The sequence below is a fragment of the Pelophylax lessonae genome (assembly GCF_965119305.1).
Source record: "Pelophylax lessonae genome assembly, chromosome: 1".
In the NCBI taxonomy this organism is placed as follows: domain Eukaryota; kingdom Metazoa; phylum Chordata; class Amphibia; order Anura; family Ranidae; genus Pelophylax; species Pelophylax lessonae.
This window is the reverse complement of record NC_138768.1, coordinates 808,105,501-808,122,310: the sequence shown is the minus strand read 5'-3', so window position 1 is coordinate 808,122,310 and position 16,810 is coordinate 808,105,501. Positions and strand designations below refer to the sequence as shown.

The 16,810-nt window shown below is 43.4% G+C and overlaps 1 protein-coding gene across 2 annotated transcripts in view; it reads left to right on the top strand.

The window, feature by feature from the left end:
* ZFYVE28 (zinc finger FYVE-type containing 28) overlaps nt 1-16,536 on the top strand; it is a 393,202-nt gene extending 376,666 nt beyond the window's left edge. For both annotated transcript variants that reach the window (XM_082244014.1, XM_082244013.1), the window contains exons 13-14: nt 7,196-7,299; nt 15,735-16,536. In XM_082244014.1, the coding sequence (XP_082100140.1) occupies nt 7,196-7,299; nt 15,735-15,866 (236 nt within the window). In that variant the 3' untranslated portion in view covers nt 15,867-16,536. The remainder of the gene's footprint in view (nt 1-7,195; nt 7,300-15,734) is intronic.
* Nucleotides 16,537-16,810: the final 274 nt, after the last annotated feature.

Here is a 16,810-nt window from a genome sequence, read left to right as displayed (position 1 = left end):
GGTTTTCCACCAGTTGTGCCTACGTTGGGGCACCCCGGATGTGGATCTGTTGGCATCACGATTCAACAGAAAAGTACAGAGATTCGTGGCTCGCTCCCGCGATCCTCTAGCAGAGACCGCAGACGCACTGGTCACCCCGTGGGGGCAATACCAGCTAATGTATGCCTTCCCTCCTCTTGGGTTACTGCCAAGACTTCTTCGCAGGATAGAGGAGGAAGGAATTCCAGTAATCCTGGCAGCTCCGGACTGGCCTCGTCGAGCTTGATACGCCGACTTGGTCAGACTGGTGGCGGACGTCCCGTGGAGACTTCCTCTCAGGGAGGATCTACTGTCCCAGGGACCGATCTTCCATCCTGCTTTACGATCGCTGGTTTTAAACGGCCTGGTTATTGAGACCCAGGTGCTGAAGGACAAGGGATTGTCAGCTTCAGTTATTCCTAATCTAGTTAAAACAAGGAAAGCGACTTCCAGAAAGATTATCATCGTACATGGAAGTCTTATATTGTGTGGTGTGAATCCCTTGGGTTCCATCTACATCTTTATTCGGTAGCCCGAATATTGGCTTTTCTGCAACAGGGAGTTGAGCAGAAGCTGGCCTTGAGTGTTATCAAGGGTCTGGTTTCAGCATTTGCTATCTTCTTTCAGAAGCCTTTGTCTACTCATTCCTTGGTGCGGAATTTCATCCAGGGGGTGCGACACCTGGCTCCGCCAGTGCACGCGCCGTTACCATCCTGGGATCTTAATTTGGTGCTGTCGGTTCTTCAGACACCTCCCTTTGAAAATATCAGGGAGATTCCCTTGCTTACTTTATCCCAGAAGGTGGTCTTCTTGGTGGCTATCACTTCTGCACGCAGGGTGTCAGAACTGGCTGCATTATCCTGTTGTTCCCCAGATCTGGTGGTTCATAGGGATAAGGTTGTTCTTCATCCGAATCCATCCTTCCTTCCTAAGGTGGTTTCAAAGTTTCATTGAATGAGGACAGTGTATTGTCCTTCCTATGTCCTTAGCCCAATCATCCTCGAGAATTTGCTTGGCATTCCTTGGATGTAGTTCGGGCGATCAGGATATATTTGAATACTACGGATTCAATTTGTAAGACTGATTCACAGTTTGTGATCACGGATGGCCCTAAGAAGGGGTTGCCTGTTCTGCTGCGACCATCTTTAGATGGATCAGACAGACGGTGGTATAGGCTTATTTTATCTAAGGGTCGGGATCCCCCGTCCCCTGTTAAGGCGCATTCTACTCGGGCGCTTAGAGTTTCCTGGACCCTCCGCCATCAGGCGTCAGTGGTTCAGGTTTTCAAGGCGACTGTTTAGTCGTCGGTTCATACCTTTACAATATTGTATAAGGTTTATGTGATGGCATCGTCAGATGCCTCTTCTGGCCGCAAGGTTCCTGCAGGCCACTGTTTGAGGAGACTGTTGGTCTACCTCGAGGATTTTTGGGGTAGGTCTCATCTGTTTACTCGATGAGTCCTTTGATACTTCTGGTTGGCTCCGGTTGGGCCTTCTAGTTTGGATTTTGATTTCGGTCAATCCCACCCCTCATTTGTGGCACTGCTTCTGGATGTCCCAGTTCTTGTGAATCAAGAAGACTACGTCTGTCAATGAGCGACAGAGAAAATCGGATTTTTGTAAGATCTTACCGTAAAATCCTTTTCTCTTAAGCTCATTGACAGACGTAGTACCCGCCCCTCTATCATTGAGTTGGGTTGGGTTAAATTCTCTGTTGCTGCTTTGGGACAGAACTGATTCTCTGTAGCAGACAGGAAGAGGATATACCCTCTGGGACTGCCCCTAGGGTGGAGCCAGAACGTTTTTTCTTTCTGCCTAGTCCTACTCCTGTAGAGGGCAGCATAACCCAGTTCTTGTGAATCAAGAAGACTACGTCTGTCAATGAGCTTAAGAGAAAAGGATTTTACGGTAAGATCTTACAAAAATCCGATTTTTTTGTTACATATTTGCTGAGAGTACAGCTTTTTTTTTGTTACGACACTGAGACGGATTATGTGGTTATAGTGAAGGCAGACCCCTCCATTTAGTAGAAGTTATGACCAAGGTCTACACAAAATACCAAGGTTTACGCAATACCTCCAGAACAGAATCTGGTAAGGAGCTGCAGCAAAATTTGCTTACACCCTTGCCATGTTTGTAGTTCACTTGGATAGGAAATGTTTTTTCTTCATAGTTGCAGTTCAGAGTTCAACATACTTTAAAGACTTGTTTTAATAAATGATGGAGTCTCCTCATCAGGAATATGCAGATACGTTTTGGGCACCAGTTCACAAAAGGGATATCGGGGAACTGGAGAAAGTGCAGAGAAGGACAACCAAACTGATAAGAGGCATGGAGGAGCTCAGCTATGAGAAAAGATTAGAAGAACTGAATTCTATCTTGAGAAGAGGAGATTAGGGGGGATATGATCAACATGTATAAATACATAAGGGGTCCATATAGTGAACTTGGTGCTGAGTTATTCACTTTAAGGTCATCACAGAGGACAAGGGGGCACTCTTTATGTCTAGAGAAAAAGAGATTTCATCTTTAAATACGTAAAGGCTACTTGACAGTAAGAGCTGTGCTTTGCTGAGGTTTTTTTTTTGCCTTCATCGGGATCAACTGTGGGTATAGGATTGTGTATATAGAAGTGTATAATTTTTTCCTCCCCTTTTATTGGTTGAACTAGATGGACGTGTGTCTTTTTTCAACCTGACAATGTAAATATATGTAAGTAATCATTATTTTTTCTTAGGCCTTGTTCAAACGGCATACTTAAAGTGATACTAAACACACACTGCATTTACATCCCAAAGTGCAGCACACCAGGATTACGTTTTGTGTAGTTTTTCATGCAAATCAACAAACAAATGTCATTCCCCAATTTCATATATGTTAAAAGTGAAAGTGCACCAAAAATTGTTAAAATATACTAATTTAATCACAAAATATTATGTATCAGTCCTTTTTTTTTTTTTTTTCCATAGAAAGTCCACAATATTAAGATTCAAATACAGTAAAACCTTGGATTGAGAGTAACTCGGTTTGAGAGCATTTTGCAAGACCAGTAAAACATTTTTTTTTTAAATTTTGACTTGATAAATAAGCCATGTCTTGATATATAAGTAGCGGCATGTGACAACCGAGTATAAAAGAGAAGAGAGGCACCTCTAAGTGTAGCAATATGGTTACATTTAAAGAAGGTACAACATTTAGCAACCCACATGGTTGTTGATTAAAACAGGCACATCTAAGTATGCAGGCATCTGTGGTAAAGCTGTCCACACAGAGTAGACCAATGATGGCTAACCTTGGCACCCCAGATGTTTTGGAACTACATTTCCCATTATGCACTATGCAGTGTAGTTTAGCATCATGGGAAAAGTAGTTCCAGAACACTTGGGGTGCCAAGGTTCGCCATCACTGGCCTAGACCACCCTCCGCACCGCCATCAATGTTATCCCTTCCATGTTGCACTTCACGAGCGCTTCAAGCCTCGCTTTCAGATCGCTCTACTGCAGGGTAGTCTTCCCGATCACGACTGCAGACTGATGGCAATGAGAGCCAGCAGTGCGGTGGACAGTTTATGTGGACAGCTTTACCCCGGATGCCTGCATTCCTAGATGTGCCTGTTTTATTCGTCAACCATGTTGAACGTTCATTAAATGTAACCATATTGCTACATTTAGAGGCGCCTCTCTCCTCTTTAATACTCTGTAGCTCCTGCTGGATTTTGCTTCTAATCCCCTTGTGGAGGCGCCATTTGTGGATGGACATTTTATGCTTACACAACCTATCACATTGCTATAATCTTTTTATATGGACTATAAACTGAAGGACTTCTGAATAAATGGATGTGGAATGAATCATCTGAGTTTCCATTATTTCTTATGGGAAAATTCGCTTGGATATCAGAGTGCTTTGGATTACAAGCATGTTTCCGGAACGAATTATGCTCACAATCCAAGGTTTTACTGTAATGCATTTCATTGCATGAGTGCTCCAGATAAAATGTGTGAAAAAAACAACTGTTTAAAAGCTGAAAAAAGAGCTCCACCACTGTGTCCTATCACCTGTCCCTGCTGCCTCTTACCTCAAAGGTGAAGCCACACAATGATAAGGTCAACCAAAGCTGCCCCAGACACCTGGCTCAAGTTACTGCAGCAATCCTCCAAGAGCATATAAGCAAAATCTCTCTCCCCTCGCATCTCAGGAACCGTTCCACTCAGCATGGAAGATGAAAGATATAAAAACTCCATAGTGCAGTCTAAACCCATTAAAAGATTTTACTAGCCAGAAAATTAAAAACTACTCACAAGAAAAGTGCACTAATAAATCCAGTGCACTAGATATGGTCACATTTTTTAATTACACACAGATATATATATATATATACCCCTTAAGCATGGATATCTAGGAGAGGATATGTTAAGATGTCCAATCTGTGACATCCGGGCGTGATGATGTCACATGGCTCCGCCACCCTAACTAAACACACTGTTTAATTTACAATGTCCCTTCTATTTCTGTACTCATTTGAGGGTCTGTGAGTGGGTGAGTTGGAAGAATTTACTCCTGAGGATTCCAGCCCAGCTTGACAGAGGGGTGGTGATGAGCTCCATGCTGCCACCGCCAAATTACCAGCACCTATCCAGATCTTGGTGTCACAGACACACACGTTTGGGATATATCCCCACTCATCAACATACAGCAGCAGCCTTGAAGAAGGGGGAGTCTATGTTCCCCTAAAACACATTGGCTTGATAATCTTTTGCTACTTATAATAAAATGACTACATATTCACCTTCATTTTGCTTCTAATTGGATATGGGGTGTTCCTTTTACCTACCCTGACATGTATATGAATGATGTATAGTGGAAAAAAAAGCAAGCACTCTGAAACACCTCTGTAGGGGGCCGGATGTAGCCAATATATAAACAATGGTCAGACAGTAGAATAAATCATGGATTAAAAATGTCTGATATAAAATATAAAACAATCATATACCTGGGGAAACATGGGAGATATTCAAGTCCATAGTAGTATATAAAAGTCCCAGGGAAGAGATAGTGTGCCAGTAGGAATCTTATATTAGACTGCAGTAAGGGCTGGCTCCACAGCACAGGGAAGTCAGCTCTGTGGGAGAAAGCATATGAAGAAAAAAAGCAGAGCGCTTTTAAGTGCACTATTAATTTATTCCAGGGAAGCACCCAATAATCATAACTCACATAGGGTAAATGATCATACGCTCTAGATCAGTCCAGTGGTCCGCGGGGATAGCTGTTGAATCCAGCGTCAGGAGATGTTAGGGTAGTTGCAGCCAAGGAGATGAAGCTGGGAGAAGGAGTGGATGAAGGAGGGGATGGCTGTTGAATCCAGCATCAGGAGATGTTAGGGTAGTTGCAGCCAAGGAGATGAAGCTGGGAGAAGGATGTGTCTTCCGCATTCGGCTGTTTCCAGGAACCAAGCTGAAACGCAGCGTGCGCCGCGTGACGTCATCGGGGGCCGAGAAGATGTTTCAACGCGTTTTCAGAGCATGCACCGAGCTCACAACGGGCATGCTCGCTCTTTTCTCAAGTGTAAGTACGCATAGCCGGGCTCTACGTCTCCCGGCTTCATCTCCTTGCCTGCAACTACCCTAACATCTCCTGATGCTGGATGTATGATTATTTACGCTATGTGAGTTATAATTATTGTGTGCTTACCTGGAATAAATTAATACTGCACTTAGAGGCGCTCTGCTTTTTTCTTCATATGTATATGAATGATGACACTGTAATTATTTTTTAATAAAAAAACACCCATGTACCTTTTTCCTAATCCATATAGAGATGTCCCAGGAGCCGCTCTTTCCCAGCCTGTCTGCAGGAAAATATAAACAGGAGGAGCTTTTAGTCCTTTGCTGCTGGTCACATTTTCATTTAAAGAAAAAAACTGCCTTTGGAATACAGAGTAAAAATAATAATGTTAATAAACTGTTTTAAATTGTCATACAAATATGCAGTATATTTCTGTGTCACGCCCCTCCAGCCTGTGTCTTAGAATAAGAGGGAGGTGAATCTTCCTTTAGTCTACATGTAATATCCCACCCCCATTGTGTTTAGCTGGAGGAGGAGGAGGGAGGTAGTGTGCTGTCATTTACCACTGTGCATACTACGCTCACATGTGTGACTCTATAGTCACATGGGCTGCTCAGATGTGATGGAGAGGAACTGCTCAACTTAGAAACCCACTGAAAACTGAGCATGTGCAGAGCTGCCAACACTGTTCTGCAAAATCCCTAGCTGCACTGGGGGCGTGGACAGAAGGTGGAGCTAGAACAGCAGGATCAACCAGGTTTTTTTTTGCAGAATACAGAAAATGAATGTTATAGTGACTGAGTGAATGTAACATGTAATACACCATTTATTAATAGATTTTTATGATGTGGGGGTGATTTCTTTTCATCAAAGTTTTTTTTCTTTTTTTGGTGACCCTGTCAATAGGAGAGGTGAGTATTTGCCACATTGTTTGCAAATACATCTTTTATTTGGATGTTTTTTTCTTTTCTTAGCTGTAAGTGGCGGTTCACACTTATGCGATGTGGGAAGGCTGCGAATTCGCAGCCTGTTCCCGCATCGCAAACGCACCCCTGGCAGTTCACACTGCCATATGCGATACGCTGGGGGTGTCAATGTAATCTTAACGACACCCCCAGTTTGATCGCATATCGCAGTGCGATCTTACAGTTCGCACAGGATCGGATCGCACAAGTGTGAACCACTGTGCGATCCGATCCTGATGCGGCTGCGAAAAAGGGTCCTGTGCGTCTTTGCTGCGGGTGCGGTGCGAATTTAGCCATACAAAGTGTATGGCTAAACTCGCACCGCACAGCCGATCGCATGTAATGAAGGAGCAGTGCGCTCCGACATTACATGCGATCGCCGCAGCCGCACTAGTGTGAACCGGCACTAAAGGAGACCTAAAACCTGCAGCTTCCTAACTGACAGTATTGCAGTGTATGGGTTAGCAGGTTTGGACTTCCTCAGGTACTCAGAGGTCAGTGCCACTTGGCCATTACCATGGAACAAGGACCATTGTAGCCAGAGAAACTCATTAGCAGCTTACACATTGCAGATAAGCAGTGATTGAGTTTATATTGATTTTAAGATTGTTACCTCTCTAACAAACACTTTTTTTCTTTTTTATAAAACAGATCCTCCTGACTGGGTCCCGGATGAAGCTTGCAGTTTGTGCACCGCATGCAAAGCTCCTTTCACAGTCATACGCAGGAAGCATCATTGTCGCAGCTGTGGCAAGGTAATTTTCTGCCTACCATAGACCATGAATCTCTATCTGTTGGTTTCCAGCCCTTTTAAAGGGCTTTCGTCCTTTGACAGATAAAAGTAGCAGAATGAGGCAACATGCATACAAAGCTATGGGGTTGAATTATAAAACGGAAGGAAAGGAGATTCCATCTCCTATGGCTACCAAACACACACTTGTCATTTTTCAAAAAACACTTTATTGCATGTTTAGTTGAATAGGTCAGAGGTTCTAAAGACCCGGTTGCTAGTCCCTGCCTGCTCCTTTCAGGTGCATTGCAGTTAAAGTAAATCTCTCATGCAGTTTAACCAGTTCCCACCCAGGACATTTCTGACATTTCTCTCCTACATCATTTTTTTGCTATAAAATTATTCAGAACACCTAAACATTTATTTATATATATATATAACAACGGTGTAATAGAAAAATCCAAAACTTATAGATATAACCACCACACTAGCAGCGCTAATACATATACATGTTAATATACTGTATATCATTAAACGTCAATCATGTAAGGAAAGGATAATACAAAATCTCTTGGTTGAATCTATTAAAGATCTATTGATAGATCCAGTGAGGATCAGTCCTAGATGATAAGGGAAAAAGGTGTGAAGGATCTCTCAAACATCCACCAGAACGCCACCACCACCGGTGCTCCCCCCTCTTTCTGGACACTCACCAGATAATAGATTCAAACTCTCCTTTAACACAATGTATCAATCCTCAAACGATGTATCTCCAAACTTGAAGGATCCAAATTCTATGTGACGTTTGTCAGCCTTCACAATACACTCCATTCATCATACCATGAAAATAAATAAGGTTGGGGCACATAGCGTAATTCCGCAAAAACTTTAATAAAGTAAAAGAAAATACACTTGCCCCTCTCCCCTCCAGGTACTACTTACAGAACGGAGCTGTAATGAAGGCATTTAGCAATACATGATGGTCCTGAATCCAGCAGGAACTCGTAGCGTGGCATCAAGGTTGGCGGGGTGTGTGGAAGCGACAGGGCAACTGCAGAGCCACTGGAATGGACATTCCACTTTTCAGATTTGCCCAATGGTTAGTTTGTTTGTGTAAACCCCCCCCCCCTTCACGCTGTTTCAGTGGCCGTAAAAGGGTTAAGGAGTTTCTTTACACGTGCCTTGATCTCTGAAGAGCTGTCTGCGTTCAGAGTGCTTTTCAGAGGCATCTACTTTAACCCCTTGAATCCGGCACTAGCGAAGTTGCAGGGCACTTGCAGAGCAGCTCCAATAACTTAAAAGCACTAGGGGATATAATGTATGCCATAGCTGCAAAGCATTGTGTGTGTACACCCTCGGCCACCGCTTTTGCAGTTAAAAAAGGAGCAGTTACGGGACGGTAAAAATGCAGCTCAACCGTAGGGTTTTACTGCCCCTCCATTGCTAGTGAATGAACCCTAAAGGAATTAATGGTTATTGTGAAGTCAGAGACCGCACTTTGAATAGGAAATGATTTTATTTTGTGTTGGAGTAGCCCTTTAAACATTCAGTGGGCTCTGGGCAGTACAGCTCATTTGCTGCTCCTGTCATGAAGTAGTTGTGCTGCAGAAAATGACAGCGGGCCTGTGTAATAATCTTGTATAAATCACACCCGCTCTCCTGCCACCTTCACTGCACTTCCGCATATATTTTCCAGACATTAAAGCCGTAGTGAATCATGAAACAATTACCAGGTCCCCGGTGAGACGTCACTGCATGTAAAACAAAGGGTAATTTGATAGAAATTTAATGTAAAGATGTTGAATCATGTTGCTACATCTCATTATTCACATTTTTATTCTGTGCTTGTACAATCCCAGTTGCTGCAAGGTCATCAGAAAGGCGCCAGCCGCTGTTTGTAATGCATAGGTCTGCAATGGATGTGGGCCATCAGAGCTCTGCGGATTTGTAGCTGAACATGTATGGTCCATAATGGCAACACCAAGTCATGCTATGCTTCATGTATGATAATGGCTGTCCCTGGCAGCCAACCACATTGGGCATTTTGTTTTCTCTCCTCCAGTGGTAGAATGAAAAGAAAATATGATTGGAGGAAATTCTAAAGGAGTTTGTGATACTTTTTTGCTCTTGTCCCCCGGCAAGGTTTTTTCCTTCCAACCTGCGTCTCTCCTCAGACCCGTTACAGAGTTTGTTTGGGGCGGTACAAAACTTGTTCCTTCAATGGGTGATTGTCCCGGTTCTGATTTCAGAACGTTTTCAGGGTTTTTACTCAATCTTGTTCATTCCCCAGGAGGGAATGCAAACTGCGTCCAATCCTGGACCTCAAGGTGCTAAACCTCTTTATGCGGGTACAGAATTTCAGAATGGAGTCCATTCGAGCGGTGGTGGCATCCCTGCGTCAGGGGGATTTCCTTGCCTCTATTGATATCAAGGATGTCTATCTTCACTTCAATCTGGTGGAGAACCTAGAGATCACGATACGATCTTGACTTGACTCTCGACTGGATTCTGAATTTTCAGAGGTCTTCCCTAGTTCCGTCCACAAAGCTGGACTATTTGGGCCTGATTTTGGAATCAGCCATAGCCAGAGTGCTCCTTCCTCTGGACAAACTCCAGAAATTGCAGGCAGTAATTTGCCTCCTGCTGTCCAACAAATGGTCATCCCTCCGGACTTGCATGCGAGTGCTAGGCCTGATGGTATCTTCGTTCGAGGCAGTTCGTTTGCACAGTTCCATACGATGTCCCTGCAAAGGGAGATTCTCTCCAAGTGGGACAAGACTCCGCAGTCTCTGGACAATCAGATCCGGCTGAGTCGGGGAACAAAGGAGTCCCTGATATGGTGGTTTCCCTCTCCGGCGCTTCAGCTTGGAAAATCCTTCCTCCCCTTTTATTGGACAGTGGTCCACATGAATGCCAGCCTGTCCGGCGGGGGAGGCGTCCTTGGCAAGCATTCCCCTCAGGGGATCTGGACACTGGAAGAGTCCAGACTACTGACCAATGTCTTGGAACTCTGAGCAATCAGACTGTTTCTGGATCATTGGACTGATCGTCTTCAGAGATGCCCAGTGCACATTCGATCGGACAATGCCACGGCCGTGGCTTATGTCAATCACCAAAGAGGCACAAAGTGCCCTGGCGGCTTTGGAGGTAGCCGGCATTCTAAGGTGGGCAGAATGGTTCATTCCAGTCATCTCTGCTGTACACATTCTCGGGGTGGAAAATTAGCAGGTGGATTACATCAGTCGGAACGCGTTGGACCAAGGGGAGTGGTCCCTTCACCTGGAGGTGTGTCATCAGCTGTGTCTCCATTGGGGCACCCCCAAAATTGATCTGTTGGCATTTCAGCTCAACAGAAAGGTGCAGAGGTTTGTGGCTGGGTCTAGGGGGTCCACTGGCAGATGCCACAGTCGTGCCGGTGGCCCCGCTGGGTCAGTATCGTCTGATCTACGCTTTCCCTCCTCTCAAGCTTCTGCCAAGACTCCTACGCAGGATCAAGTCGGTGATTCCTACATTTTTAAGCTAGGAAATCTACTTCTAGGAAAATGTACCATTGTCCGTGGAAGAAGTACATTGCGTGGTGTGAGTCTCTTGGTGTTCATCCTCTCTCTCGGTGGCTCGAATCTTAACCTTGTGTACTATCAAGGGCCAGGTATCGGTCTTGGCGGTCTTTTTCCAACAACCTTTGGCCGCACACTCCCTGGTGTGTACTTTTCTTCAGAGTGTCCGGCGTTTGGTTCTTCCAGCACGGTCTCCCTTGCTGCCTTGGGATCTTATTTGGTGCTTTCAGTTCTACAGAAGCCTCCCTTTGAAAATATTCAGAAGATTCACCTGCTTACGCTGTCCCAGAAGGTGGCATTTTTGGTGGCTATCACCTTTGCATACAGGGTGTCGGAACTGGCGGCGTTACCCTGTCGTTCAACTTATCTGGTGATTCACAAGGACAAGGTGGTGCTTTGCCCCTGTCCGTCATTCCTTCCTAAGATAGTCTCTGACTTTAATTTGATTAGGACATTGTGTTGCCTCCCCTGTGTCCCATGCTTAAACATCCAAAGAAAATTGCCTTGCATGCCTTGGATGTGGCCCGGGCTATTAGGGTGTACCTGGCAACTACGGAGTCTTTCAAAGAAGTCATACTCTCTCGTTGTGCTCATGGATGGACCTCGCAAAGGGTTGTCCTCTTCCTCTGCAATCATTTCCAGATGGATCAGACAGATGGTGGTTCAGGCCTATTCCATCAGGGGTCAGGTTCCTCCTTTCCCTGTCAAGGCACACTCTACTAGGGTGCTTAGTGCCTCCTGGGCTTTCCTTCCTCAGGTTTGCAAGACGGCCACCTGGTCGTCTGTGCACACTTTTTTATGTTTTATAAAGTGGATGTTTTGGCATCTGCGGATGCTTCCTTTGGCGCAATTTTTGCATGCTGTTTTTTAAGAGGACCTGATCCTCTTGAGGTTGTGTTTTTCAGGTGGACTCCAGTGGTTTTGGTTGTGCCCCTGTTGCCTGGTTGGCTACTGTTTAGCCTTGGGAATTCTTTTGCTGTTTCCCACTCCTCATGTTTAACACTGCTTTGGGGCGTCCCAATAGTCAAGAATGACCGGAGCTGCTGTGTCTGTCAATGAACGAAAGAGAAAAATTGGAGTTTTGACTTACCGTAAAATCCATTTCACTGATGTTCATTGACAGACATGGCTGTCATTCTTGACCACTGGGTTATGCTGCCCCCCTGCAGGAGTAGGGCACTAAGCAGAAAAAACTTCTGGCTACACCCATGGGCAGTCCCAGGGGATAAACTCCCTCTTCATGCTATAGCCACTCGGTTTTGTAACAAGCAGTGTCAGGAGAATTATAACTCCACATAGGGGTGGGTGCTGTGTCCGTTAAAAAACCCAATTTTTTTTTACTATTTGTTTCTAAAGTTTGAGGCTTTTTTAATATATAAATTTAGGTTTTTTTCAGTAATTTCTCCCAAAGGTCTGTCAGATTTCAGGATAGGCAAATTTTTTTTTTTTTTTTACAATACTTTCTCATTTTTTATGTTGGCCATTATACTCCAATACTATGGGTATATCATATTTATCTCCTCCTTTACTTTTTTTCTTTAAGCTAATTTCTCTCCATATTTTTACTTTTTGTACTTGTTTCTTGTATGAACCCTTCTTACTTATCCTTTTATGTATAAATTTTCTTTTTTGGTCTGCTTTCAAAAAGTCATCTTCTTTTGTGCAGTTCCTCCTTAAGCCTCATAAACTGCCCCTTAGGAATATTCACTAACCAGGTATTTTAGTGACAACTGTCTTGTGTAATGTAACTGTTGCAGTCTGTTAAAAAAAAATATATATATATTATATTTTTCCCTTTTTTTTAATTATCTTTAAATAAAGGAACTGAATTTCCTTCTTACTCACAGTTCATGTGAGCTTGATGTTCTTATTATTTTGATTCAAATGTAGCATAAACTCTTCAAAACTTTCCTTATCTCCTTCCCATATGAGTACAATATTGTGTGTGAATCTTCCGTATGGTTTCATTTGTCTAGGTTTTATACAGTATATTTTCTCTTCTTGCCACTTAGCCATGAATACGTTTTTCAAAACTAGGTGCGAACTTGGCACCTGTGGCTATACCTCTATTTTGCTTGTAATTAAATGTCTTGTTATACCAGAAATAGTTGTGCTCTAATGCGTATTCTAGGTGTTCAATTAAGAACTTCCTCTGGTTTCTCTTCACGTTTCCATATCTTCTTAGTGCCCGTTCAGTTACTTCCTTTGCGTCTTCATGTTTGATATTTGTGTACAGCAAGCCAATGTCTGCTGTGGCAAAAAATAAACCTATTGGGATTTTATCTGTTTATACCACCCTAGCCAAATATAGCACTATAAAGAATGGTACAAAAATATCCTCAGAGAGGAACTTCTCCCAAACATCCAAGAACAGTTTGATGAGGACCAATGCCGTTTCCAGTATGATGGAGTACTTTGCCTTAAAGCAGTAGTATCCCGCTTTTTGACACTTTTACCTACAGGTAAGCCTATAATAAGGCTTACCTGTAGGTACAATTAATATCTCCTAAACCGGCACGGTTTAGGAGATATTTGCAGTGCATGCAGCCGCTCACGCGAGCGGCGCATGCGCTCTGAAGGTCCGGGGGGGGGGGGGGACCTTCAGCTTTCCTTGCCGGGAGCTTGCCGTCATCATGGCTCCGGCCAATCACAGCGCCGGAGCCGCCGAACCCGGAAGAGACGCCGAGGGATCATGGCAGCGCCCGCAGCCATGTCCGGGGGTCCGTGTCGGGGCTTCGTTCTAAGGTAAGTAATACATAATGAGCTAGTATGGGATGCATAATAGCTCATTATGCCTTTGTCTTGCAGGTTTTTTTTTTTTTTTTGGTTTTCGGGTTTACAACCGCTTTAAGGCAAAAGTGATAACGAATTGGCTTGGAGAACAAAACACCAACATTTTGGGTTCATGTCCAGGAAACTCCCCAGACCTTAATCCCATTAAGAATTTTTGGTCAATCCTCAATAGGTGGGTGGAAAAAAAAAAAAAAAAAAACATAAATACTGGCAAACTCCAAGAATTGATTATGCAAGAATGGGCAGCCAACAATCAGGATGTGGCCCAGAAGTTGATTGACAGCATTCCACACTGAATTGCAGAGATCTTGAAAAAGAAGGGTCAACGCTGCAAATATTGACTCTTTGCATAAACTTAATGTAATTGTCAATAAAAGCCTTTGACACTTATGAAATACTTGTAAATATACTTCAGTATACCATAGTAACTAATCTGACAAAAAGATCCAAAAACACTGAAGCAGCAGACTTTGTGAAAAATAAAATGTGTGTCATTCTCAAAATGTTTGGCCACGGCTGTATTGTGCAAAAGTTGTAAAAAATGCTTACTATCCCTCAAATAAGATTCAGTTTTGGTGACAATTAGTTGGAGAAACCAGTTAATATACTGGTTTATTCTACTTCCCACTGCATCTATCCCATTGACTATACATCTTCCTGGTGGGTTAATCTCATCCTTATGTATTTTGGCACACTGTCTTCTTTATCTCTTTGTTACTTCTTTGCTTTCCCTATTCTATGCTCATGATCCTTCTTTTTCTGGTGAGTCTCTAAACCAGGTATATGCAAACTGTGGCCCTCCAGCAGTTACAAAACTACAAGTCTCATCATGCCTCTGGGTGTAATGCTTGGGGATGTTGAGTCTTGCTATGCTTCATGGGACTTGTAGTTCTGCAACAGCTGGAGGGCCACAGTTTGCATATCCCTGCTCTAAACGGTTCTATCTTTCCTTGGTATTTCAATATTCTTGACCAGTTCATCTGTGTCCCATTGCAGAGATCTCTCTTCACTTCCTGTCCTATAGCCAAACAGGACGTGAGGAGAAATCCCTGCAAATTTAAGGGAATTTTCTGGGGACCCCCCAGGTCACCAGAACTAGTGTCCCCACTGGAATATTTACCCTCTATTACTTTTCTGGGGACAATCCAAAATTTGGGATTTTCTTTTACTTTCAGTGATAATGGTAAACAGGACAAATAGAGAGGGTGAATCTCCTTAATGGGGGTCACAGACAACCATAAAACCTGACAATTGATCTAATCTTTTTGCCTTTAGTTATGCTTTAACCATCATCTGTGGTCTGAAATGTAGATGCTATTTGAGTAAATCAGCCCTTAAACATTCCTGCATTGCACCAATTCAAAGTTTGTGACTCAGCAGCACAAATGTGACATGTCCTAGATATTGTTGTATTCAAGTATACTGTATATAGGTAAGGCTTACTGCAAATTTATCCTCTGCTGGCTGAGATACATCAGTGAAAGGGTTAACAGTGTTATACATATTGGGGGTGTTCACCTTAAAGAGGTTCTAAAGCATAAAAAAAATAACAACCTTCTCCTATTAGGATTCCCCAGCCCCCCCACCTTATACTTACCCGATCTCGATCCAGCACTGTGGCTCTCTCCATTCTGTTTCTCCTCAAAAGACAGAGAGGCAGCAGTAGGAGCCACTGGCTCCTGCTGCTCTCAATCAAATTCTGTGAAAAGGTATTGGGCAGAGCCAAGCTGTCTTTGTTTATGGAGGCAGGCAGCGTTGCTTGAATTTGAGCCCGCATGTGTGCCCCGATAGGAAGCAGCTTTCTAGGAGGGCACTCACCAAAGAGAACGAGACAAAAGCACCAGCTGGGGACCCCAGAAGAGGCGGTCTGGGAATGCTCTGTGCAATACTATTGCAAAAGCAAGCAAATCTAACATTTTATTAATAATTTTTATTTTTTTTAATTAAGCTTTACAATCACTTTAATTCCATCTTTACCAAACATTAAGGTCTTTGCTCCATCTTTCCCCCATTGTCATTTCTTATTTGCTACCAGCAATATTTTTCGAATAGCCAATGTTCTGCATTGTGACCAGTTTATTGACTTACGCATTTCATTCCTCTCTTCCAGATCTTCTGTTCCCGCTGCTCTTCCCACTCTGCCCCACTACCGCGATATGGGCAGATGAAACCAGTCCGCGTCTGCACACACTGTTATATGTTCCACGTCACTCCATTCTACAGTGACAAAGCTGGAATATGATGTCCTTATACAACTCTCCCCCACCCACGTTGCAGGCAGATGGCTCCTAAGTCTTGTTGCTTTTGACCCACGCCAAGAATTACTCTGAGAAAAGGACTTTGCTGGAGGCATGCCAGTTTTTATTTTAAAACTTCTTAATACCTGTACAGAGAAGTTTGATTATGTTTTTTTTTTTTTTTTTCCTTTATTTCTTAAGCTGCTAAAGAAAAGGATGAAATGTCTGTGGCTCCCAGCTTCAGTACAGTCTTCCAGATGTTTTGGTTCTGACATGACAGACACCATGACACCATAATGCTTCGAAGATTCTCACTGCGTTCACGGATTATCTTGAATGGTAAAGATTACCAGATTGAGTGTAGCATCTGTCACAGCACACAGCTCTGAGGCATGGCTGCACATCTGTGCGCTCCTGAACGCTGCCATCACCTGCACAGTTACGCTTCCATTGTACCTTTGTCACCGTCTCCCTTTTATTCGAGGAAATGCAAATTGAGCAGAAGAATTGTTTTGTGTTCCAGAAGAGAAAAGACGGTTTGTGTACAGAGCAATATTTTACAGTGTCAGATGAGGGCTTAAAGTCATTTATTTAGTAATTCTTTCTGAGTTTTAATTTATATAGTTTAAGGTAAACTCCTCTCAAAACCAATAAGTCAATATTGTATTTTTTTTAAACACACATTTTGTATGTTTCAGGGACATTGTGGGAAAGATGAGAGATCCCCTACACAATTCCCAACTAATGTACCCATTACAAGGCTAGATTGTGGTACTTTACACCCTCCATAGACGCTCCATGTCATTGGTGCTCCACAAGCTAGAATATAGGAGCTTTGTATAGGTTGCAGGGCCAAGCACTTTGCAGTAAAAAAAAGAAGGGCTGTTGTTTCAAGTAGGACTACTGTATATATAGCGAGCTTAGTCCCTCTGTATGCACCCCAACTCTG